Here is a 25,813-nt window from a genome sequence, read left to right as displayed (position 1 = left end):
CCTGGGCTGCACTAGGACTTTTCATGGTGCGCTGTCAGTGTGAGGCACAGGTTCTACCTTGGGCTGCACTAGGACTTTTCATGGTGAGCTGTCAGTGTGAGGCACAGGTTCCTGCAGAGGCAGGCAGATTGCTTCTCAGCCCCGTGTGAAGGGAACAGCAGCTAAGCTCAGCCGGGCACCGGAAGAAGCAGGAACGTCCTGCCACAGTGGATAGGGAAGCTCCTGGCCCATGAGTCGGGGAGAGCACAGGCCCAGCCCATGGCTATGAGCTACAGAGATGTTCATCTCATTGAGAGAAGACACAGAGATGGAAGATGCTTTCAGTTTGGCTTTCTGGGGCTCCCTTTATTTCAGTCCGGACAACGACAGCAGTGGTCCAAGGAATAGAAGGCCAAGGGTAGAACCGCACACTGCAGTTAGCTAAAATGTCCACTAGGCTATGCTCACAGACTAGTAAGCAGAAAAGCAGGATTTTCACACTTTAAAAGAAATGAGATCCCACTTTTTAAGAGGAAGTATAAGCAGCCATTCACCCCTTCCCTTCCCCCCCCCCCCCTCAAATATTTTGGTAGCATCAAGCCTTGAAGGGGCTTCAGTTAATGTCATTTAGAAGGTCCATAATTACCCCTTCCTACACCCTCAACCTACCCCACATAAAATATAAAAATTGGTTGTAAAAACGTTCTGGTTCCCATTTTCAAAGAAACCAGTTAAGCATCTAAGGTTGACCTCCCCTAACGTGTGGGAGTTGTAGAGGATCTGGTCTCACAGCTGAATGCACGGAGCTGTTCCCATACACCGGATGCCTAAATCATGCAGACCTCACTGCACCGGGTGCTTGGGCCTCTAACTAATCACAGCAGATCTCGTTTCAGGGTCCTCAATAGTGACTGGAAATCGATCCCACTTCCTGTGCCCATAAACTTACTCACACGCCTAACTTTGCACGCGTGAGTGACTGTTTCCCTTGGAAAAATGTATCCCTTAAGGTGTAACTGATCGCTTGGCTGCTGCTATGCTGATGGATCGATTTCCGTTCATACCCAGTATTCTCTGATCTGCTGTACAAAGAGCTTAGACTTTCACGGCAGCGTACAGTGTTTGATTTTCGGGTGCTGCTGGACAGCTCTGCTGATGGGACTCCGAGCTGGAGTGGACCAGGGAGGCGTAAGTGATCCTGTCCTCCTGCAGTGAAAGATAGGAGACGTGCATGAAACTGTAAACAGTAATGGATCTTGTACACTTGTGTTGGCTGCCAGACGAAGAGCAGTTGGGTTGATTACCTTCGCTGGCTGGCTAAACAGTTAGCTTGCTTCTCTTGATTATTTCGGTACTCAGCTCAATTGCATGCTTCAGTGAATTGCTTTATTGGGATTGTTTGTTGATTAGTTGAATTTATTGTTTGGCTGATTGCTTTGGTTTAGAGTCATTCATCAAAATGTGTTATGGCGTTAACGCACGCGTTAACATCATAACGCATGCGAAAAGAACACCAATGTATGGCACGAATGCAAATGTTTGGGAGGGACGGGATTGGGGAGGAGTTTGGGCGGGATTTAGGAAAATGAGGGGTGCTATCACACGGTTTTAATTACACCTTTTTTCCTCTCATGAAAAATAGAGGTTATTGCAGGATGCAATAAGTTTACTGCACCATGCAATGCAAAGTGGTATATAATCCTAAACATGCCCTTTTTTTTTATCAATGCGTTAATCATGCATTTTGATGAATTTAGGGGTTAATTGGTTGGTTAATGAGATATTTTAGCTGCATAGTTTATGTATTAACTGAGATGGTAAATCTGGTTGATAAATGATCTGGGTTATTTATTTGGTTAATAATTTACATTACTAGTTTTGTAGCATCATTAGATGGATGGGTTTATTGACTTATTCTTTTACCAGGGTGGTGGATTATCTGAGTTCTTCTTTGATTTGTTTGTAAGTGGAATTAGAGGATTAGAATTGTCTTGTGCCAGCTGTTTCAGTATCTTTTTGTCTTGGTTGGCGAGTTGCATGAGCTAGCTTGATTGGATGATTTGGGATTCCTTCTGCTGGGCTGATTGATTTAGTTATCTGGTTGAAGTTTAGTTTAATGGCTTCATGTTGCTTGCCTGTACAATTTGAGTTGGTGAATAATTATCTCCTCTATCACGCATTGGGTTAGTTGTCCAAGTAGTTGACTTGATTAGTTAAACTAATACCAGCAGGAACTTGTTGGTCTTCACAGAATTACAAGCATATATCTAAAAGGAGGCACTTCCAGTAGGAAAACTAGGCAGTCACCTGAAGTGTCAACATTTTGGAGGTGGCAAAATTCCAGTAGTGCAAGAGTCCAGAGTCAATACTGCCAGTAGGAGGGAATGTGATTCTGGAGCTACAGCCAGGGGAGGGCGAGGGGTTAATGGCCGAAGGTTCACCAGAGTGCCCTATACACCTACAATGGCCCTGTCCTTAATGTCAATGTTGCTTTGCATTGTGTTACTATAGATGCCCTTAAATTGAAAGCACTGACATGTAATCTCATACTTACTTCAGGTGGGCGGTGTGGGGTGGCTGTATTTGAAAAAAGGGAGAGAAAGAGAGAATTTGAAAAAGGTAACATGGCAAAATTAAACTTCTTGATTGCTTTTCTGGTAGACAGGACAAATTAAACAGATTTCAGGGGTGTAATTTTCTAATGAATTTAACTGTAATAAAACGTGCCTCCCCTGAGAGAGGACAGGCACAGGATGGACAGCAGAGTGCAAGATTCCCTGATAGGGACTTTGGTTCAGGGATGGGAAAAGTGATGCAGAGGATTGGGGGTTAGGGTCAGAGGCCAGGTGTGGGATTCTGCCTGTGTAACGTGCTAAATTAATGTTACAGAAATATCAGTTAGAGTTAGCAAACAGAAATAATACGTACAGGTCATTGCATCAGTTCTTTTACTGGGGTCATCCCTGAGAGGAAACAAAGAGAACCACAATGAACATTAAAATAAAACCCACACCATAACTTCCCACAGTGGGCTAAAGCTGCACAGTTGTGTGACATAGTAACTAAGGAGACTCAAAGAACTGGTGGCAGTGCTGGGATTGGAAGCTGGATTTCAGTGCCACACTGCGAATTGATGGCAGCGATTGGATTTTTAGCTGGGTTTTTGGATCACATGGCGAGTTGGTGGCATAGGTGGGATTGGAAGCTGAGTTTCTGGGTGTCACAGTGAGCTGATGGCTCTAATTCATTTTAATTTACTTTAAAATATTTAAGACTCACCTATATAATATCCTAAGCAAGTTACAATTAAAACAACCATAAAATCAAACATAAAATATATTATAGACAAAGACTTACCATTTTGACACAAGTGCTAATAGCCAAACTCAGATTATAACTTTGTAAATTGAATGTGATGGGATTGATAGCTGTGTTTCTGGTGTCACAGGGAGCTGGTGGCAGACTAGTGGTGGGTTTGAAAGGTGGAATTCTAGATGGCACAAGTAAGTTGGTGGCAGATATAGAATCGGAAGCTGGGTCTCTGCATCACACAGTGAGTTGGTGGCAAATGTGGGAACAGCAGCTGGGTTTCTGCACGTAACAATGAGTTTGTGGTAGTGGTGGGGCTGGAAGTTGGGTCTCTCTGCATGTCCCAGTCTCTTGGTAGTCTCTTGGATTGGGAGTTTGATCTCTGGGTGTCACAGAGACTTAATATTAGCACTGGGATAGGAAGATGGGTTTCTGGATGTGACCCTGAGTTGGTGGCAGTGATGGGATTGGAATCCAAGTCTCCAGATGTGCACTATCATGCATAGTAGGAGTCAGTAAAATTGCTGTTTTGTAATTAAATGATGACAGTTCCCACCATTACAGTTTCCCTTCAAATGATCTGGTGGCAACAAACATAACTCACCCTTTCTGGCGCAGAGATCTTGACTTTCCTTAAAACAGGAATTGTAGAAAAGAAAAAAAGAGGCTGTGGAATCTTATTTATTAAATGATTGTAGAAACATTCGTGAACAAACCAGAGAGGAGGCCCTCAGCTCTACCCCACCCTGTACACTTCCACCTGTACTTTCTACCCTTCAGTTGTACCCCTGTGTACAGAGAGAGCTACTGAGATAGAGAGTTATTACACTTCATCAAGTCCCTCCTTCCATGGCTGGTTTGGTGTTCCTAATTTTAGAAAAATATATAGAAAAGATTCAAAACGTGCAGTGAAGAAGTGGTTCAGTGGAGTCTGATTGGTGAATCTAGAGAGGAAAGATCAGAGTCAGCTGGGAATGTTTCTACCTCAGAAGAAGACTTGGGTATTCTGCCAATGCTTTATCAGACTTGAAAGTTCAATGTATGGCGCGGGTATTTCTCACATATGAAACGGAAAAGACAAGAGGACACATCTGAAGCCTTCAAAAACAGGCTTGGGCATCTACTCCAAGTGCCTGCAGTGTCCGTGGATAAAGCTAATGTAAAACAGTAGGGTTTCCTGAACAGACCCAGGATTAATTAATGAGTTAATCCATTTAGTAGGATTAGGGATGACAGACAACTAGGAAATAAGGGAACCTGGATGAGGAGGGAGAGGTCATGTCCGTACCTTTCTTACAAACCAAAATCCAGAACAGAAGCAGCACCAGCACCAGGAGGAAAACCAGCGCCAGCCCAGCTCCAGCTCCAATCCAAACCCAAGGTGACCTTGCAGCTGTGGGGAGAAGGAGAGCTTCTTGAGAAAAGGAGGGGCCGGAGGGTCCTGGGGAGAATCAGCAGCAGTGGGAATGCAGGGCAGCTTACATCACATACAGTCAACAATAACAGTTATGAAAAGACATTTAGAAAGGATGACAGAAAGTGCTTTGAGAGTTATTCTGCCTTCAAATGGAAATATCCAAGGGGAAAATCCCAGAAGGAAGAGACAAGGGGCTGCAGTCTGTCCGGAGAGAGATCCTGAGTTTGACGTTTGTCGTCAGGAAATCACAGGGACTCACAGAGGGCGAGGGGGACCCGGGGGGGGGGCCTCTCCCCAAGAGGGGCCAATGCCAAAGGTTTATTTCTCACCATCGGAGAAGCAGATGTGAGGGGGGGAAGAAAGGATTCATCCTGTGTCCCTAAAGGAATGGGCAAGTGGTGCAGGTCACCGTGGAGAGACCGAGGTCCAATCGTGATGGAAGAGCAGGGAGTGAGGTGCTCCAGAGAGGCCTGAGCTGGGGAATTTGGGGAAACGGCTGCCAACTCCTCAAGGCACTGATGATCTTATGTTGGATTGCTATTCTAGAACTTAATTGTAGCAAATGTAAAAGTGATATTCTGTGAAGTGGGAAAGATATTTGGTAGCAGTTTGAAAGAAAGAGTTGTAATAGTAACGTTTTGCCAATAAGCTGTTTATGGACGTTGATGCTGCTACAATCTGGCTCTGGGAGCGGGGGAACTTGTAACATTGACTGCTGAAAGTTGTTTCCTTTGAATATATCTTCAGAGGGAGTCCCTATTTTATCTACTGATATGAGATGCTGGAGACAGAGATAGTCAGAGAGGTTGGTAGAGGGAAGACTCACGTGGTTTAGGTTCCCTGCCCACCTGAGGAGGGCTCTGCTTGCCTCTGCTTGACCCACCTGTAAGTGAACCCTACTGAGAGGCTGGCGCTGTGCTGTCATCCAGGCACCAGACCATCTCACAATTCTGTGGGCCCCATCAGGAGGTTACAGTGAGGATTACTGCGGGGAAAATATTTGGGTGCGAGGCGTTTGCAATGCGCTTTTCTCTCACCTTTCAGGCTGACGGGGATGGGAGGGCTCTGGGGGGAGCTCAGCCTCCGTCCTCGAATCTCTGCTTCATAGGAGCAGGAATAGTTTCCAGCATCGGAAATGTTCCTTTGGCCGATCCTGATGGAGAAGGAAACTTCACCTCCTGGGGGCTCCAGGACCTCGCTGTAGAGAGCCTCCTCCCCTTTATAGAAATGCACAGTCACCTTCTCGTTTCTCATTGGGACGGTGCAGTTCATGGTTAAATCCCCCCCCTCAGACACCCTGCCATCCGGGGGGTGCAGGGACAGCGTCGGAGATGAGAGCGGATCTGAGGATAATACAAATAAAATCACAGAAAACTGTCACTCCCTCAGCTCACTCTGGGGTTTGGGATCCCTCCTCTGGGCTGGGATATCTTTCTGGCTATAAAACTGGCAGAGGTGACAGCAGCTCCTGCATGTCCTTTCCTCAGCACAGGATCCAGTCCCGGCTTTACCCCACTGCATGCTGGGAGTTGTAGTCATGGCTTCCATATGCAGGCTATGGGGAACAACAGGACTGGATTAGCATCTCCTGCAAATATTATTTATTTATTTATTTAAAACGAATTATCCTCCATCCGAGATGGTCTCAAGGTGGATTACAATCAAATGGTAACTGTACTTCTGGGTGTATTTTATTTATTTATTGGTGTTATATTCCATCGTTCAGTATTTTATCACAACGGATAACAAAGCATAAAACATTAAATGAAAACACATTATATAGGCAAAATAAAATTATAACCAACAGATAATACAAAAAGATAAAATTATAAATAGCAAAAACTTAAAATCAAATACCAAGATTTAACCAAATAAAACTATTAATATAACATAAGATAATTAAAAAATAAAACAGAAATAAAATGAAACAGCGAAATAAAATCAGTCAAAATAAAAAATCACTAGTGTTAAAACTTTCCATGTCAATACTTGATTTCTAATTTTTAAATAATCTGTATGTTATGGAATTTCATTCCTGCTCTTCTTCCTCGTATGCTTTCATAAATAGCCATGTCTTTAATTCTTTCTTAAAGGTTTTTAAATTACTTTCAGTTGATGAGTTCCCTATTTTAGGGCCCACAGTAGATATAGCTCTGAATCTAACCTCGCTCAGGTGTGCAGTATGTATTGAAGGGACCATTAGTAATCCTTTATTTGTCGATCTGTAGTTACATTGAGACGTATGTAAATGAATTGCTGCATTTAACCATTCTGTTTGCTCCCTGAATATTGCTTTGTGTATCAGGCAGAGAACTTTATAGATGATCTGATATTTTACAGGTAACCAATGAAGTGAAATTAGAATTGGAGGGATATGGCCAGACTTTCTGTTTCCTCCCTGAATATTGCTCTGTGTATCAGGCAGAGAACTTTATAGATGATCTGATATTTTACAGGTAACCAATGTAGTGAAATAAGAATTGGAGGGATATGGCCAGACTTTCTGTTTCCTCCCTGAATATTGCTCTGTGTATCAGGCAGAGAACTTTATAGATGATCTGATATTTTACAGGTAACCAATGTAGTGAAATTAGATTTGGAGGGATATGGTCAGACTTTCTGTTTGCTCCCTGAATATTGCTCTGTGTATCAGGCAGAGAACTTTATAGATGATCTGATATTTTACAGGTAACAAATGTAGTGAAATTAGAATTGGAGGGATATGGTCAGACTTCCTCTTTTCCCCCTGAATATTGCTCTGTGTATCAGGCAGAGAACTTTATAGATGATCTGATATTTTACAGGTAACAAATGTAGTGAAATTAGAATTGGAGGGATATGGTCAGACTTTCTGTTTGCTCCCTGAATATTGCTTTGTGTATCAGGCAGAGCACTTTATAGATGATCCGATATTTTACAGGTAACCAATGTAGTGAAATTAGAATTGGAGGGATATGGCCAGACTTTCTGTTTGCTCCCTGAATATTGCTCTGTGTATCAGGCAGAGAACTTTATAGATGATCTGATATTTTACAGGTAACCAATGTAGTGAAATTAGAATTGGAGGGATATGGTCAGACATTTTTGCCCCGTTAGTATTCTTGCAGCCGCATTTTGGAGTATTTATTTATTTGCAGCTTTTATATACCGACATTCGTTTAGTAACATCACATTGGTTTACAATTAAAATAATGAGTAGCAACAATGCTTTACAGTTGAATAATTGACCTAGGTAGAGTAATAACAAAGCAAAAAAGAGGCTAATTACAACTACAGAAAAGTTGAAAGCATAAGAAAATACTCACTAGTTAAGTCAGAGATTAAGCAGCAGAGCAAATGCATTTAAGAAAGGTCATAGTACAGAGAAAAACAATATATGTTACAAAGATGAGCAGATGATTGCTGCTATAGTGGTTAGGAGGAAGATTATTAAGGCCTTGCTAAAGAAATAAGGGCTGAGAGGAGGGACAGGGGGGAAACGTCCATTGCTGTTGTGAGGTTGCAAGAACATTAGGTTAAAGCTTGTAAGAAAAGCCATGTTTTAAGTTTTTGTTTAAACTTTGTAGGGCATGATTCCTGATGGAGGTCAGGGGGCATATTGTTCCAATTTGACGGCCCGGCTACGGACATGGCACGTTTTCCAGTTGTGTTGAGTAGTGTGGCTTTGTGAGAGGGGGTGTGAAGTGTGGCAGCGTGTTGTGTTCTGGGGGGTCTGGAGTGTTTGCGGAAGTGTAAGGCATTACTGAGCCAGATGATGTTTTCAGTGTATAGGGTTTTATGTATTAAGGACATGTTTTGTATTTAATCCGTTGAGCAATGGGGCGCCAATGTAAGTCTTTGAGGATGGGTGGAATGTGTTCCGATCTAGGGGTGTTGGTGAGTACGCGTGCTGCTGCATTCTGTAATGGGAGTATGGTGGCCTTAGCGAGGCCAAGAAGGAGGGAGGCACAATAGTCTATTTCTGTAAGGATGAGGGATTGAAGGACAGTACGGAAGTCACATTGATAGAGTAGTGGTTTTAGGTTTTCAACGTTTGTTTAAAATACCCATCTCTTATTGTATTATTAATATGTGTTTTGAGATTTAGCTGGTTGTCTATGGTCACTCCAAGGTTTTTAACATTTTGCGCAAGGGTGATTGCGGGGTATTGTGTATGGGACAAGGTGTCCATAATATTGCCTCTCTGGGGGGAGATAAGCATGATTTCCATTTTATTGGGGTTGATGGCAAGGTGGATGCTCGTAAAGAGTGCACTAATAGCTGTAAGGGCCGTGTCCCAGGTTTTAAGGGCATTGTTTAGGGAGTCGATGATGGGGATGACGATTTGCACCTCATCAGCGTATATGAAGTACATGAGGCCAAGCTCGGAGAGGAGGTGACAGAGGGGGAGAATGTATATATTAAAGAGGGTAGATGAGAGGGCGGACCCTTGCGGGACTCCATGGTTTAGATTATAGAGTTACGATTCCTTGTTTCCAAAATTGACTTTATATCGCCTACTTTGGAGGTAAGACTCAAACCAACGGAGGGGTGTAATTGTTTTGTCTATTTCCTTAAGATGGTTGATGAGAATATTATGGTTTATGGTGTCAAATGCAGCAGATATGTCGATCATGGCTAGTAAATAAGATTGCCCTTTGTCTAGCCCAGTGAGGAGGGAGTTACAAGTGAGATAAGTAGGGTTTCAGTACTGAAATGCTTACGCAAACCAAATTGTGAGGGTGAAAGAAATTTGTTTTTCTAGGTATTCAGTGAGTTGTGTGTTGACAATTTTTTCTAGGATTTTCGCCAGAAAAGGGAGGTTGGAAATGGGGCGGTAATTAGTGAGGTTGGAGGCATCAGCTTTGGGTTTTTTTCAGTATAGGTTTAATGATCGCTTGTTTTAGAGAGGTGAGGACTTCATATGCAAGGGAGCAATTAATAATGTTGGCGATTGGAGGTGCTATAATTTCAGGGATGGTCAAAAGCAATTTCGTTGGTATGGTGTCGCTGGGGTGTGTGGCAGGTTTCATTTTTTTTATGGTGGTTTCGATTTCTAAAGAGGCTGTGGGATCGAAGGTGTTGAAAGAGGTATGGGGATTTCGTGGAATAGTTTTGCTTGGGAGATTGTTGTTTGGAAAACATGTCATGATTTTAGCTATTTTCTCATGAATGAATTTGGCTAATTCTTCACTCTTGTTTTTGGCATCTTCGGAGGGGTGATTTTAGTCATTTCAGCTACGCAAGCAAAGAGAGCATTTGAATTGAATTGTAAATCATGAATTCTTTTTGCATGGTAGTCTTTTTTGGTGTTGAGGGTTTGTTCACGGTAGTTATGTAAGGTTGATCTATATTTATTGAGTTGTGCGGGTGAGGGGTCATTACGTCAGATTTTTTTCTAGTTTTCTGAGAGTACGTTTCATCGTTTTTGGTTCAAGCGTATACCAAGATTTTTTGTGCGTGTTGGAATGGTTGATTTTTTTTGTGTGTAAAGGGCAGATTTAATTGGCAGTGTTATTGGTAAGAGAGTTCCATGATGTGATGGCAGTATTAGTGTCAGATAGGTCAATGTTGTGTAATTCATTATTGAGTGCATCAGTAAGGTCGTCTTTAGAGCATGATTTGCGAAACTGTAAGGTATTACATTCAGGGAGTTTAGGTGGTGGAGTGTGTTGCAGGGCAAGGGTGCTATGTATAAGGTGGTGATCAGACCAGGGAACGGGAGTGTAGGTGGGGATGCCTGGGGAGATAGTATCATTAATGAATAGCAGGTCTAGGGTGTGGCCTGCTTGATGTGTAGGGTTTGATAGGATTTGATTGTAGCCCATTGCTTTTAGGGCAGATAGAAAGGTCTCACAGGAGGGTGAGAGAGGAAAGGCATCAACATGGATGTTGAAATCTCCCAGAATGATGGGAGAAGGATTTTTGTCAAGTATGCAGGGGGTATATAAACTAGACAGAGTTGGAGGTGCGGGGATTTAAAAAGCCCAATTTCAAATTTTAGGGCAGTCTGGACAGAATGTGAGATTAATTTCAATTCTTTTTTTGCAGCAAGCAACAGCCCTCCACCCTTTTTTTATTTGTGACAGTCATAGCGTATTATTTGGGAGTCCAAGTAATAAGGAATTGCAGTAGTCAATATAAAAAAATATTAAAAGATGCAGAGCTGTACGAAAATTATTTTGAGTTAAAAGTGGTTTTAGTCTCCTTAGAGTAAGTAATTTAAAATACCCTTCTCTTAATTTTGTAGTAACATGTTTTTAGATTCAGCTCACTGTCAATGATGATTCTTAAGTTTCCTGCATCGGTAGTTAGTTTAATGTTTATATTTGGATCACCTGTATTTAAAATACGTTATATGTTGAAGGATAAGCTCCTTTTGCTGACTTCTCTGATGGAGTCAGTGTGTAGCCTCCAGAAGCAGCAACAGCAGGTACAATATTGGGATCCACCAACTTTGGGCGATGTTTCCGCTGCAGCTAAATCTCGATTTAAGCCCTGCTGATAGGGTTGCCAACTGACTCCAGATTTTCAGGTTGGTCCATTCCTGGTTTTACTCCCCTGAATGCTTGTCTTAGGGAATGCAATAGGAGAAACAGAGTAAGACCCAGCATGCAATGGGGTAAAACCAGGACTGGATCAATCTGTCCTGAAAATCTGAAGCAATTTGTCAACCCTACCTGCTATCATTGCCCATGGACAGAGCCGGCTAAACTTAACCCGCTGGTGCTGACTCCCCCCCCCCCCCCCCCCCCCCCGCACCACCACCCAGACCACAGCGACGGGAATGTCTACAAACTGAATGGCTAAATAACAGCCGCGTAATGAAAGAAAATTGGCTAGAAGCTGTTCAGAAGGGGTAAATTCAGTAGGTGGGGTGTAGATGCCTAACTCCCAGCTTGAACGTTTTAAAAAATTACCCCAATACCTGTAGAAATGCCCCTCCCACCATCTATCCAGGCCCATTGCCTTTCTGAGTGTAACTAATCCTCTTGCGAGGGAGATCAGAAAAGGCTTGGATTACAGAGCAGATCCCTCCTTATTTCTGATGTTATCCCGGGAAATGGAAGGGACAGATCAGGGGAGACCAGCACAGCTTCCCTTACCTGTCACCGAGAGAGAGACGGGGTCACTCCGGGGGGATCCGATCCCTCGCCCTGACCCCCGTATCCAGTAGGCACAGGAGAAGGACCCTCCTATCTCCTTATCAGGGATGGACATTGTATGCTGGTACGAAGCAGCGTCTCCTAGCCCGGTCACTTCACTTCCTCCCTTATAGAATTGGTATCCTGGGACCCTGGAGGCGCTGGGGACCTCACACCTCAGTGTAACAGAGTCTCCAGGTACATACACTGTATAGTGAGGATATAAGGAGATGCTCGCAGCCTGAGGAGGCTCTTTCAATCCCCTTTTCCCTTGTTTACTGTTAAAATTCTGCGGTGAGTTGCATCAGTGTCTATAAATGATTTGCAGTACAGAGCAGATCCCTCCTTATTTCTGATATTACCCAGGGAAATGGAAGGGAGGGACCTGAGAACGGGAGCGCGGCTTCCCTTACCTGTCACCCTGAGAGAGACGGAGGTGCTCAGTGGGGAGCTGATCTCTCGTATCCAGTACTGGCAGGAATAGGACCCTGCATCCCTCTTATGGATGGCATCTATTGTATACCAGTATGAATAAGTGCCCTGTGTCCCAGTGACTTCTACTCCATCTTTATAGAATATAACTCGTGAGATCCTGGAAGTCCTGGGTGGGTTACACCACACGGTGACCTTCTCTCCAGGGATGTACTCGTCATACTGCGGACGTAAGGAGATGGTCGGAGGCCGAGAAGGATCTGTAATACAGAAAGAGCAGAGATGAAGGTGCCCCTGGGATCTGAGCTTTCCAGGACCTGGGATCAGAGCTCAGGAGAGAAGCAGAGCCTGTAACTGTAACTTTATAACCTAAAGACTGATTCTCACTGCTGTTACACAGCACTGACGCTGGTTTAATAGATTAAAGTCACTTCTGTTCTGACTGGGATTCTGAGGTCACCAGACACCCCACTTCCCAGGCAGGGAGATATTCTTATTCAGATTTCTACCTTTCATCACTTCTGTAGAAATCAGAAACATTGCACGGGAGGAATAACCGTATCAGACAGAAAGAAACCTCCAGACCTCAGTGCCGTTTCCCCTACCTGCCACCGACAGAGAAACGGGGCCGCTCCGGGGGGATCCGATCCCTCGTCCTGACCCCCGTATCCAGTAGGCACAGGAGAAGGACACTCGTTTCCCCTTATCAGCTATGGATATTGTATGCTGGTATGAAGCAGCGTCTCCTAGCCCGGTCACTTCACTTCCTCCCTTATAGAATTGGTATCCTGTGACATTGGAAGTCCTGGGGGCCTCACAGCTCACAGTGACCGTCTCTCCTGGGATGTACTCATCATACTGCGGAGATAAGGAGATGGTCGGAGCCTCGGGACGATCTGTAATACAGAAAGAGGAGAGATGAAGGAGCTCCTGGGTCTGGGCTTTGTAGGATTTGGGATTAGAGTTTAGGAGAGAGGTAGAACCTGTAACCGTGTGCAGCTTTTACATCATCTGATATGCGTTAGACTCTGCTGAGTCTGCAGATTTCCCAAATGAAGGGCCCCATGGGATCTCTCTGTCCTGCAAACAGGGTGAGGATCCCAGGCTGCAGCTTTCACCCCACAATGCCCTGCAAATATTCTCTTGGGCGCCTGCTGGCAGAGATGAAGTTTCTATATTCAATTTGCCCCGGTTCTGACTGGGATTCTGGAGTCACCCAGCTCTGCCCTCTGGGAGAAATTCTTGTCCTGTCTCTCGTTTCCATCAATGTTTTAGAAATTGGAAATAGGACACTGGAGGAATAACTGCACAGGAGACTGATTAGAAAGGGAGAGAAACCTGCAGGGCTCAGTGGAGCTTCCCCTACCTGTGACAATGAGAGAGACGGGGTCGCTCCGGGGGGATCTGATCCCTCGTCCTGACTTTTGTATCCAGTAGGCACAGGAGAAGGACACTCGTTTCTCCTTATCAGGGATGGACATTGTATGATGGTTTGAAGCAGCGTCTCCTAGCCCAGGCACTTCACTTCCTCCCTTATAGAATTGGTATCCTGTGACACTGGAAGTCCTGGGGGCCTCACACCTCAGAGTGACCGTCTCTCCTGGGATGTACACATCATACTGCGGAGCTAAGGAGATGGTCGGAGCCTCGGGACGATCTGTAATACAGAAACAGCAGAGATGAAGGAGCTCCTGGCAGGGCTTTTCCCTTATCCCCAATGATAAAGGGGTAACAGCAGAGTTCAGCATCGATAAACTTTCCTACAAAACCACCAGGTGCCATGGAGTATATTTTCCCAAAATCCATCCCAGCTCCTGCTTGGTGTTGCTATGAGCACAGAAATGAGTTCAGGGGATTTCTCTGCATAAAATACTTTGTGCCCCTCATGCATGCAGCTGATGGGATGAGGATCCTCTTTCCCAGTGTCCCCGCTCGATATCCTAAGCAGGCTGGGGGTCTCTTCCCTCACTCAGCATCTCAGGGGAAAAGAGAAGTTTAATTTTTAAGATAGGAATGACTATTTTTAAATTACGCGCGTCTTCCTCTGATTTTTGGTTTAACGCCTTACTTCGGATCCATAAGCCAGCTAGAGCACTTAGGTCTTCACAACTTAATTTACTCGAAGTCCCATCAGTGAGATTAGCCCATTTACACTACACAAGAGAAACATCCTTCTCCATAGCGGCACCTAATTGCTGGAATATGATTCCTTATGAACTAAGATCTATTGAAGATGTCAAAAAATTCAAAACTGCCTTTAAGGAATATTTGCTGAATCGTGTGTATAATTGTTAAAGGTAATACTTGAACAATTTAATGAATAAGGTACTGAATATCAGATAATTTTTATTAGGTTGTTTCTATGAAACTATTCTATTTGTATTTGTTTTAGTTTGTGTTGCTTTTATTATGTATGTGTACTTTGTTTATCGCCTAGGCCTAACAGTGTTAGGCAATTAATAAATTTTATAAATGAAATGAAATGAAATGAAGTTTTAGCAGACTCCTTCTTTAAAAGGATTAACTCCAAAGTGAAAAGGATCTTAAGATGTGGGGAAGCTTTGCAAGGATCTGAAGGGAAGTCCAGGCCTGGTTGTTGTTGGCTTCCGATGTGATTCTCATTCCCTCTGGCTCTGCCTCACCCCCCACCAGGGCCACAACCACCAGGACTGCCCCTCTGTGTTACTTATTATTAGGCAGCCAATGAGGGAGCTGATAAAATAGAAGAAGCACTTTCATATTTTCTGTCATAAAAATGGCCACATTTTGGGAAGAAAGAAGAGTAATTAGCCAGAGAAGGAGACTCAGAGACTGGCACAGAGGTCCCTGGGCTGGATAAGGTGCAGATCCCGGCCATGAAACATCAGCTGGGACTCAGGGCTGACTCCTGCCAGAAGAAATCTGTCAGGGGATGTGGAAGTGACTGCTCAGAGACTCACCATCGTCTGCCAGGAGAAACCTTCCCCCGAGACACACTGAGAGAAAAGAGAGAGAAAAGACACATTCAGCCCTGGGCAAAAGTCTGATCTCTGCTGCACCGAGGCGCTGCTGTGGGGTTCATCACCAGCCAGGAGAGGAAATCCTACAACCTGCAAGCAGAAGGTCTGTATATGAGGAGGGGGAGATTGGAGGCTTCTCAGTGCTCAGGAGTCCTTCCTCCAGGTTTGAACCCCAAACTTCAAAGAGACCCTGGAGGATTTGCATAAAGTCTGAGGGAAACGAGAAAAGTGATGAAAGGCGGAGATAGCAGGAGCTGTGAGGGGAGTCTGAGGGACTTGGGGGTATTTCGAGGGTGTCAGGAGAGCAGGCATCAGATACATAATGTTTAGCTATAAGGAGGACGAAAGTCACTTGTTTGCTATCTCTAGACAGGGACAGGTCAGGGAGGAATCGGATTAAATTCCAGCAGAGCAGACTTCGGTGGCTCATTAGGAAGAAACATCTGACTGTGAGGGGCTTCAGGCACTGGGAGGGAGGGGGTCAGCGGGAATCTCCGTCACTGGAGGAGGTTAGGAGAAGGACAGACCCTTGTCTGTCTGGGATTGTTTGGCCACAGGGAATCCTGCCTGGAGCTGAGGAAAGGACAAGCCAACCACTCAGCATCCATTCCAGCTCTGTCTATTCTGTGACATTCTGAGTCTCTACCATAAGTGAGTTTTCTACAAAACTCTTCAGAAAGACCTAGGGATGTCAGAGGTGGGAGCCTGGGGCTGGTGTCAAACTCAGAGGTCCGGGAGAGGCAGCTCCGGGAGCTCCACCAGGCTCTGGGTGCTCTGTCTCCTTCTAATAGATACTTTGAAAGGAAATAAACTAGAAAACGACTTACCAATTAGGCTAAGAAAGGTGACAAACATGCTGGGATATCACCTGTGTAGAATCAGAAAAGAGAAAGCTTTAGGCGTTTAAGATTTCTATGTATCAATGTTTGTACTATGAAATTATTTATCCAAACAAGAGCAGCACAAAAATCTCTCTCTCTCGCACACACACTACCCCACTACAGAATCCATCTCACACACACTCACACACACACTACTCCACTACAGAATACAGCGCTCTCTCTCTCTCGCACACACACACACTACCCCACTACAGAATCCATCTCACACACACTCACACACACACACACACACAAACACACACTACCCCACTACAGAATCTCTCTCTCTCTCTGACACACACACACTACTCCACTACAGAATACAGCGCTCTCTCTCTCGCACACACACACTACTCCACTACAGAATACAGCGCTCTCTCTCTCTCGCACACACACACACTACCCCACTACAGAATCCATCTCACACACACTCACACACACACACACACACAAACACACACTACCCCACTACAGAATCTCTCTCTCTCTCTGACACACACACACTACTCCACTACAGAATACAGCGCTCTCTCTCTCGCACACACACACTACTCCACTACAGAATACAGCGCTCTCTCTCTCACACATGCACAGACACATATATACACACATACACAACCCCACTATAGAATCCAGCTCTCTCTCTCTCTCACACACAGTTACCCCACTACAAAATCCTTCTCTCTCTCTCTGACACACACACACTACCCCACTACAGAATCCATCTCACACACACTCACACACACACACACACACAAACACACACTACCCCACTACAGAATCTCTCTCTCTCTCTCTGTCACACACACACTACTCCACTACAGAATACAGCGCTCTCTCTCTCGCACACACACACTACTCCACTACAGAATACAGTGCTCTCTCTCTCACACATGCACAGACACATATATACACACATACACAACCCCACTATAGAATCCAGCTCTCTCTCTCTCACACACAGTTACCCCACTACAAAATCCTTCTCTCTCTCTTTCTCTGACACACACACACTAGCCCACTACAGAATTCATCTCTCTCTCATTCTCTCTCTCTCTCTCTCTCTCACACACACACACACTACCCCACTACAGAATCTATCTCTCTCTCTCTGACACACACACACTACTCCACTACAGAATACAGCGCTCTCTCTCTCGCACACACACACTACTCCACTACAGAATACAGCGCTCTCTCTCTCACACATGCACAGACACATATATACACACATACACAACCCCACTATTGAATCCAGCTCTCTCTCTCTCTCTCACACACAGTTACCCCACTACAAAATCCTTCTCTCTCTCTTTCTCTGACACACACACACTAGCCCACTACAGAATTCATCTCTCTCATTCTCTCTCTCTCTCTCTCTCACACACACACACACACACACACACACACACACACACACACACATACTACTCCACTACAGAATACAGCGCTCTCTCTCTCGCACACACACACTACTCCACTACAGAATACAGCGCTCTCTCTCTCGCACACACACTACTCCACTACAGAATACAGCGCTCTCTCTCTCGCACAGACACACTACTGCACTACAGAATACAGCGCTCTCTCTCTCGCACACACACACTACTCCACTACAGAATACAGCGCTCTCTCTCTCGCACACACACTACTCCACTACAGAATACAGCGCTCTCTCTCTCGCACAGACACACTACTGCACTACAGAATACAGCGCTCTCTCTCTCGCACACACACACTACTTCACTACAGAATACAGCGCTCTCTCTCTCGCACACACACTACTCCACTACAGAATACAGCGCTCTCTCTCTCGCACACACACTACTCCACTACAGAATACAGTGCTCTCTCTCTCACACATGCACAGACACATATATACACACATACACAACCCCACTATAGAATCCAGCTCTCTCTCTCTCTCACACACAGTTACCCCACTACAAAATCCTTCTCTCTCTCTCTGACACACACACACTAGCCCAATACAGAATTCATCTCTCTCTCATTCTCTCTCTCTCTCTCTCTCACACACATACACACACACACACACACACACACACTCTACCCCACTACAGATAATACAAGGGAAAAAAGTAAGCACCCCCTCACCCTTCCTTCTTGTCCTACTGTGGATTGTGTGTATGCATTCAGTGCAAAGAGAGGCGGAATGAGGCGAGTCTCTAGGAGGAGAGGAGATCCATGTGCCCCCGTTCCTGCTGCTCACAGAGGGCTGAGAGGCTGCAGAAGTCTGGCAGAGATTCTTTTCACCCACAGGAAGGAAGACAGGACCCAGTGATTAAGTTGTTTGCAATCAGTTATATGGAAAGAGGAACAGAAATGACCACAGCCTGCAGAAAATATCATGCTCAGAGTGGATTTCTTCTAAATCCCTTATACACTCGTTAGTAGCCTCATTTTACAGGAAAGGATGGTGTGTTCTGACCCTGGCACCCTGCTCACTAACAGATCGATACTCTAAGGCCGCGGTAGAAACAGTGGGGCAGTGCTGGGCGCACCCTCGTTCCCCGCACGCACAGTTCTCTTCACCTACCGCTCGATACTCTCTTCAAATTGCATGCAAATGCATGCCGCGGCTGCGAAGGGTTAGGCAAAGCGTTAGGCCCACGCAACCCATTTTACTGTATAGAGCGCTATACAGCGCCTATACAGAACTGTGAAGGACTTCAAAGGGGCGTGGGATAAACACTGTGGATCCATAAAGTCAAGAGGCCGCCAATGAAGAGTGGGTGGCTCGCCTGAATGACGGCTACTGCCTGGAGACAATACCCTTATTAAATAAACATCCACATGCTTACTGTGACTCCAACATCGCTCTAAGCTTCAACAGCAAGAGGAAATGTGGAAAAATGGATTTGCACTCACAAAGAGGGGAGTAGCTGGCTTGTTACGGCGGTTACTACCCCAAATCAAAAAAGCCTGATACTTCACTTTCAATGCATATACAGCATAGTTCTCTGATTCAACGGCAGGGGAGAAGAAAAACTGATACTTCACACATCCAGCAGAGCTCTCTGCTTCAACGGCAGGGGAGAAGAAAAACTGATACTTCACGCATATCCAGACAGCTCTCTGCTTCAACGGCAGGGGAGAAGAAAAACTGATACTTCACGCATATCCAGCATAGCTCTCTGCTTCAACGGCAGGGGAGAAGAAAAACTGATACTTCACGCATATCCAGCATAGCTCTCTGCTTCAACAGCAGGGGAGAAGAAAAACAACCAATAAGGGCTGTATAACACAGTCTGGGTAAAACAAATAAGCATGGGTGTAGCTTGCTTATTGCGGCGGTTACTACCCCTAACTAATCAAGCTTGATATTTCAATGGTGGGGATGGAAGGGAAATAGAACCAAGAGCTAAGAGAAACAGATAAGTATGAGAGAAAAAAATGTGTGAAGCTTGCTGGGCAGACTGGATGGGCCGTTTGGTCTTCTTCTGCCATCATTTCTATGTTTCTATGTTTCTATATCCTGGGTGTGCTGGTGCCTGTCATTTCAAATGACAGGCACCAGGAAGTGGATGGTTCCCCCCCACCCCTCCCGAAGCAAGGCGCAGGGCGAAAATTAACACGGGAATAAAGTGTAAAAAATGGGGGTAAAACCAAAGGGAGTAAAGTGTAAAAAACCATAACATTGCAGCGTAAGTTGTTTATATATATGTATAAATACCTGTCACTTTCCGAATCCCCCAGGCGTGCGGTCATCCAGGCGGCGGTGGGAGCCGGCGGGCGGGTGGGCGCATGTTCGATCCAGGCTGGGGCCAGCTCCCTCTGCCTGGATCGAACACGCGCCCACCCGCCCGCCGGCTCCCACCGCCGCCGCCGCCTGGATGACCGCACGCCTGGGGGATTCGGAAAGTGACAGGTATTTATACATATATATAAACAACTTACGCTGCAATGTTAATATGGAGGTCGTCCATGGTTTTTTACACTTTACTCCCTTTGGTTTTACCCCCATTTTTTACACTTTATTCCCGTTTTAATTTTCGAACACCACACTAACACCAAGTAGAGGGTAGCGGTAAACTAACAGGTTAAGGACGCGGCAAAATAGCGGGTTACAAAGGAGATAATCTGAGCGCGCGGCACAGTATCGGAGGGGAATAGCTAATTCCTTCATTATACAGCTAATTCGTTCATTTACATATCATATACATGCTGGGTGCGGAAAGGGTTATGCGTCTGTTTTAAGAAGCGCTAAGGAAGCGTGAAACTGGAGACTGTATCGCTGGATCGCCTTACGCGTCCGAATTGTGCGCTCCCAGCACGTTACAGACGGGAAATCTTCAACCGCACGTTACAGTATCGATCTGTAAAGGGGAAAAAACCCCCAACCTATTCCTGAAAAGGAGATTCTGTCAATAATGGAGTGATGCTGCCATCGCGTGGTCGGAGAGCAGATTGCAGTTTTAATTCTTTCTGAATCAGATTTCTGCCTCAGGCTTTCTATAAAAGCGCAGTGTTACTCAAGAATCTCTGCTGCTCCGCCTTTAGATAAATTAACGACTTTACTGATGTCTTTCCATGGATATGAGGAAAGTCTGACCTTATTTCTGAAATGTTTTCACCAGAGTGTGTTCCTCTTTCTTCCACCCTTCTCTCGTCTTGTGATGATTTCATGCACTTCTGAGTACAGGGAACTTGAGAGATCCAGATACAAGAGCAAGAGGGAAAGAGAAAGCGAGAGAGTGAGAGAGAGAGAGAGAGAGAGAGAAAGAGAGACTTTTCAGTTTTAAAATGAATTTATTTCAGTACAAAAGCAGAAGTTATAAAATATAAAAATTAAAAGACATATCATATTCCAAGACAAAATATATTTACAAATTAATTATCAAATCACCATGAACAATTTTACAAAAGACATAATTAACAGTGCATTTTGCTTTACATTTTTTGAGTGTTATAAACCATTTCATAATACCAGTATTCTAATTTTATTAACATAGAAACAATGAAATGACCGCAGAAAAGGACCAAATAGGCCATTCAGTCTGCCCAGCAAGCTTATGGTAGCACCAGCCATGCCCTACAGGTCTCCCCCCATAAAGGTATCTCCCCCCATAGTTATTTTCCCAAGTCAGGGCTCTTGCTGGTTTCTTTCTGAGTCCAGTTCCCCTTTATGTCTTGCTGTTGAAGCAGAGAGCGATGTTGGAGTTACAACACAAGGATAAGGCTTATTGGTTGAGGGTAGTAACAGCCGCATCAGCAAGTTACCCCCACGCTTGTTTGTTTTCCCAGACCGTAAAATTCATGTTCTTGTTGGTTGCTGTGTGAAATTAATTCTCCTTTTCCTCTTTTCCCCCTGCCATTAAAGCAGAGAGTTGTATTAACTGTATGCAGGCTGATGGTTAAGGGTAGTAACCGCTACCCCAGCAAGTTCACCCCATATGCTTTTTTCCTCATTCCCACCCTCTAGCCTTTAGGGAACCACAGTGTTTATCCCATGCCCCTTTGAAATCTTTCACCCCCTCCAGAAGAACATTCCAGGCATCCACCACCCTCTCCATGAAGAAATATTTCCTGACGTTGGTTCTGAGACATTCTCCCTGGAGTTTCATGACGTGACCCCTAGGGTATACATATTTAGGTCCTCTCCTCATAAGTCATTTGATGGAGACCCCCCCCACCAATTTTGTCGCCCTTCTCTGGACCCCCTCCATCCTGTCTGTATCCTTTTTGAGATGCGAGCTCCAGAAATGAACACAGTACTCCAGGTGAGGCCTCACCAAGGACCTGTACAAGGGGATTATCACCTCTTTCTTCTTTCTGGTTATTCCTCTCTCTATGCAGTCCAGCATTCTTCTGGCTTTAGCTATTGCCTTGTCACATTGCTTTGCCGTCTTCAGATCACCAGGACACTATCACCCCAAGGTCCCTCTCTTGCTCCATGCACAACAGCCCTTCACCCCATCAAGACATACAGCTCTTTCAGGGTCTACATCCCAGATGCACTGTCAAATTTCCGAACTGCTCTACAGGCACTGATATTTGCAAGCACTGACTACTGTAATGCCCTGTTTCTAGGTCTACCATACACAACCATAAGACCACTCCAAATATTACAAAACTCTGCTGCACGAATACTTACAGGGAAAAGGAAAAGAGATCACATTACTGAAACACTAGCAGAATTACATTGGCTACCTATAGAACAAAGAGTACAATATAAAGCACTCTGTACAGTACATAAAGTAATTGACGATGAAAAAGCGGAGTGGCTCAACACAGCACTGCATGTACACATCCCACAAAGAAATCTCAGATCAGCCAACAAAACCCTGTTGCGATTTCGGTCGCGAGGAGCGTGACCGAACCCTTACCTTGCTCCGGGCTCGGGACGCGGCATGGCCCACTGCGGCGTGGTTTCGAGTGCGGCCTGGTTCGCGGCGCTCCCACGAGGGAGACGCCACCGGAGAAGCTGGACCCCGCCCCTAGGGCTCGCGCACGCAGGGGAGGCCCTTTTAAAGGGCCTTCGGCGCGAAAACCCGGGACCGCCCTCTGGATGACATCAGACGCTGAGGAGGATTTAACTCGGCGTCTGAGTCTCCTCTGGGCCTTGCAACGTGGTTGCTCGCTGAGCTCTTGAGTTTCCTGCTTGTTCCTGCTACCTGCCTGCCTGTCCGAGATCCTGCCTGCCTGCCTGCCTGTCCGAGATCCTGCCTGCCTGCCTGTCCAAGATCCTGCCTGCCTGCCTGTCCGAGATCCTGCCTGCCTGTCTGAGTTCCTGCCTGCCTGTCCGCGGCCCTGCCTGCCTACCCGTGACCCTGCCTACTAGTTCCTGCCTGCCTGCGCTGATCCTGGTCTGTTTCATCGAATCCGTCTTCTGCTGCCTACCCTGATCCTGGTCTGTTTCATCAAATCTGTCTTCTGCTGCCTGCCCCGATCTTGGTCCGTCTCATCGACTCCGTCTTCTGCCACCAGTTCTGACTCCGGTGTTCTCTGCGGATACCAGCTCACCTAAGTCCCAGCGGTTCGGGTCCCTACGGGCTCCTCCTGGGGGGACCTCAGGCTTCCAGGGCGAAGCCACCTAAGTCCTAGCGGCCCGATCTCCAACAGCTTCTCTGGGGGAGTCTCGGGCTTCCAGGTGAAGTTCCTTCTTCTGCTACAGTGGTCTGCCTCCCGTCCGCCTTCCTCAGGCGGTCGGCCCAAGGATCCACTCCTGGAGTCCAACAAACCCTCCTAACTGTCCCCTCAGTGAAAACAGCAAGACTTACACAAGTGAGGGATCGAGCACTGTCCCTGGCAGGACCATTACTATGGAACAATATGCCCCTTGAAATAAGATTACAGAGCAATTACAAACCATTCAAAGGAAGTTTAAAAACCTGGCTTTTTAAACAGGCGTTCTACAAAGCAAACAGAGAATAAGTTGAGAAATGCAACTGGCATTAATGCTCCAACAACCAGCACTTAATTTTCTATATGCATTCTCCTTACTTTAAGACCTACCACTAATTTTAAGTAATAGTATACAGCACACTTTTGAAAAGGACAAGATTTATGACACTCACTCAAATAGTCTTTATTTTGTATGTTGATGTAACCGAAACCTTTTGGCTAAGTTCTTTACTGAACTTAGCCATTTGTGCCTTTTTGTAAAGTGTTGTGACGGTATATAACTTAACGACGGTATAGAAAAGATTTTAAATAAATAAATAAATAAATGCATGACTCTGCACTTCTTGGCATTGAATCCCAGCTGCCATATCTTCGAACACCGTTCAAACTTCCTTAAATCACGTCTCATTCACTCTGTTGCAGATCTTAATATCATCCAAAAGACAAACTTTACCTTCTATCCCTTCCACAATGTCGCTCACAAAGATATTGAACAGGACAAGTCCCAACATCGATCCTTGTTGCACTCTGCTTAACCCCATTCTCTCTTCAGAGTAGATTCCATTTACCATCACTCACTATCCGTCAAGCAGTTTGTAATCCAGGCCACCACCTTGGCTGTCACTCCCAAGCTTCTCATTTTATTCACAAGCCTCCTATGCAGGACTGATCAAAAGCTTTGCTGAAATTCAAGTAGGTCACATCGAGCACTCTTCCTCGATCTAATTCTTTAGTCATCCAATCAAAAAAGTCAATCAGATTTGTCTGACGGGATCTTCCCCTGCTGAATCCATGCTGCCTCTGGTCCAGCAATTCTCCCGACTGTAGATAGTTCACTATTCTTTCCTTCAGCAGAGTCTCCATTAATTTTCCCACCACCAAGGTAAGACCTACCAGCCTGTAGTTACCAGCCTCCTCTCTGCTCCCACTCTTGTGAAGTGGGACCACCACCGATCTTCTCCAATCACTCGGCAGCACTCCCATTTTCAGATCTATTGAACAGGTCACACAGCGGACCCGCCAGCACATCTCTGAGCTCCCTCAGTATCCTGGGATGAACCTCATCAGGCCCCATGGCTTTGCCCACTTTCAGTTTTCCTAGCTCTTCCCATACGTTCTCTTCTGTAAATGGAGATTTGTCTACTCCACCCCCATCCACAGTCTTGTTAACTAGTGACGGTCCTTCTCCAGGGTCTTCTGTAATGATCACCGAGCTGAAGTATTTGTTTAATATTTCCGCCATGTCTTCTCCTTTCTCCACACATTGATCCTTGTCACCTTTCAGTTTCACTTTACCACTTTGGACCTTCTTTCTCTGATGTATCTGAAAAATGTTTTGTCACCTTGCTTTACCTCATTGTCCATTCTTTCTTCTCCCTGTCTTTTGCTTTCCCAATTACTTTCTTTGTCTCCCTCAGTTTCACCAGATATTTTTCCCTGTGTTCCTCATCTTGGGATTCTTTATATTTCTTGAACGCTGTTATTGTGTCAGCCACCTCCTTTGAGATCCAGACTGGTTTCTTATTTCTCTTACTTTTGTTTCCTTTTCTAACATATAGATTTGTTGCTTTTGTGATTGCACCTTCTAGTTTGTCCCACTGTTGTTCCACCTCTCCCATTTTCTCCCAGTCTTTTAGTTCTGCCTCCAGGTTTGTCCCCATTTTGACAAAGTCTCTATTTTTGAAATGCAAAATTCAGGTCTTTGTGTGACTTCTCCTTATCCCATTTGTGATGTCAAACCAACACCGTTTGATGATCACTGGTGCTGAATGGGCCCCCACCCGGACATTAGAGACCTTATCCCCATTAGTATTCACTAGGTCCAGTATAGCTCCCTCCCTCGCGAGTTCCATTACCATTTGTTTGAAGAGAGCCCCTTGCAGGGCCATCCACCTCTGTTAGATTTCGCAGAAGGGATTCTCTAGTCTACGTCCAGCAGTTTAAAGTTTCCAAAAATCAACACTTCTCCCTTCCCTCCCACCTATTGGATGTCTTGGAGCAGATCTCTGCCTAGTTCTTCTGTTTGCTAGCAGTAAAGTTAGATGACAGAGGTCTCCTTAACAGTGCCCAGGAGCACAGTCTGAGCAAGGGCCAGGTCTGCGTAGTGCAATCTCTCTCTCTCGCTCCTTTTCCCTGCAGGACTCTGTTGTCACTGACACATGCACTGACCCTTCTTGTGTGTCTGTTTCTTCTATTTCTATTATTTATTTATTTACAAATATTTGTTAATTTCTTTACAAATTTCAACAAATCACCCAAACCGATTGTACAAAATTTAAATATCAAGTTACAATACATTAAAAACTA

The 25,813-nt window shown here is 45.1% G+C and overlaps 1 protein-coding gene across 3 annotated transcripts; it reads right to left on the bottom strand.

Annotated features, from left to right (window-relative positions):
• Positions 1 to 315: 315 nt before the first annotated feature.
• Positions 316 to 18,547, bottom strand: LOC115078050 (Fc receptor-like protein 5). 3 transcript variants are annotated; one of them, XM_029580641.1, is made up of 12 exons: positions 18,257 to 18,541; positions 16,088 to 16,128; positions 15,201 to 15,236; positions 13,628 to 13,918; positions 12,867 to 13,157; positions 12,243 to 12,521; positions 5,743 to 6,048; positions 4,577 to 4,681; positions 3,893 to 3,920; positions 2,908 to 2,942; positions 2,534 to 2,556; positions 316 to 1,185 (listed from the first exon to the last, which is right to left on the bottom strand). In XM_029580641.1, exons 2-12 carry the CDS (start codon positions 16,113 to 16,115, stop codon positions 1,075 to 1,077), a joined length of 1,533 nt encoding a protein of 510 aa, XP_029436501.1. In that variant the 5' UTR covers positions 16,116 to 16,128; positions 18,257 to 18,541; the 3' UTR covers positions 316 to 1,074. The 3 variants fall into 3 exon arrangements, with proteins under 3 accessions (XP_029436501.1, XP_029436502.1, XP_029436503.1); XM_029580642.1 differs by lacking the exon at positions 15,201 to 15,236; XM_029580643.1 differs by lacking the exons at positions 3,893 to 3,920; positions 4,577 to 4,681 and having other exon boundaries at positions 1,067 to 1,185; positions 18,257 to 18,547.
• Positions 18,548 to 25,813: the final 7,266 nt, after the last annotated feature.

The sequence above is a fragment of the Rhinatrema bivittatum genome, chromosome 16 (genome assembly GCF_901001135.1).
Source record: "Rhinatrema bivittatum chromosome 16, aRhiBiv1.1, whole genome shotgun sequence".
In the NCBI taxonomy this organism is placed as follows: domain Eukaryota; kingdom Metazoa; phylum Chordata; class Amphibia; order Gymnophiona; family Rhinatrematidae; genus Rhinatrema; species Rhinatrema bivittatum.
Note: the sequence above shows the minus strand (reverse complement) of the source record. Positions and strands in the feature narration are given on the sequence as shown.

Excerpts from the sequence above, each read along its gene's own strand:
- LOC115078050 (XM_029580641.1), bottom strand. The coding sequence starts at position 16,115 with ATGTTTGTCACCTTTCTTAGCCTAATTG. Across the intron at positions 6,049-12,242 it reads CGTCTCTCTCAGGGTGACAG|ATCCGCTCTCATCTCCGACG; the intron begins GTAAGGGAAGCC and ends TATTATCCTCAG. Across the intron at positions 1,186-2,533 it reads CCCCACACCGCCCACCTGAA|GAGGACAGGATCACTTACGC; the intron begins GTAAGTATGAGA and ends CTTTCACTGCAG.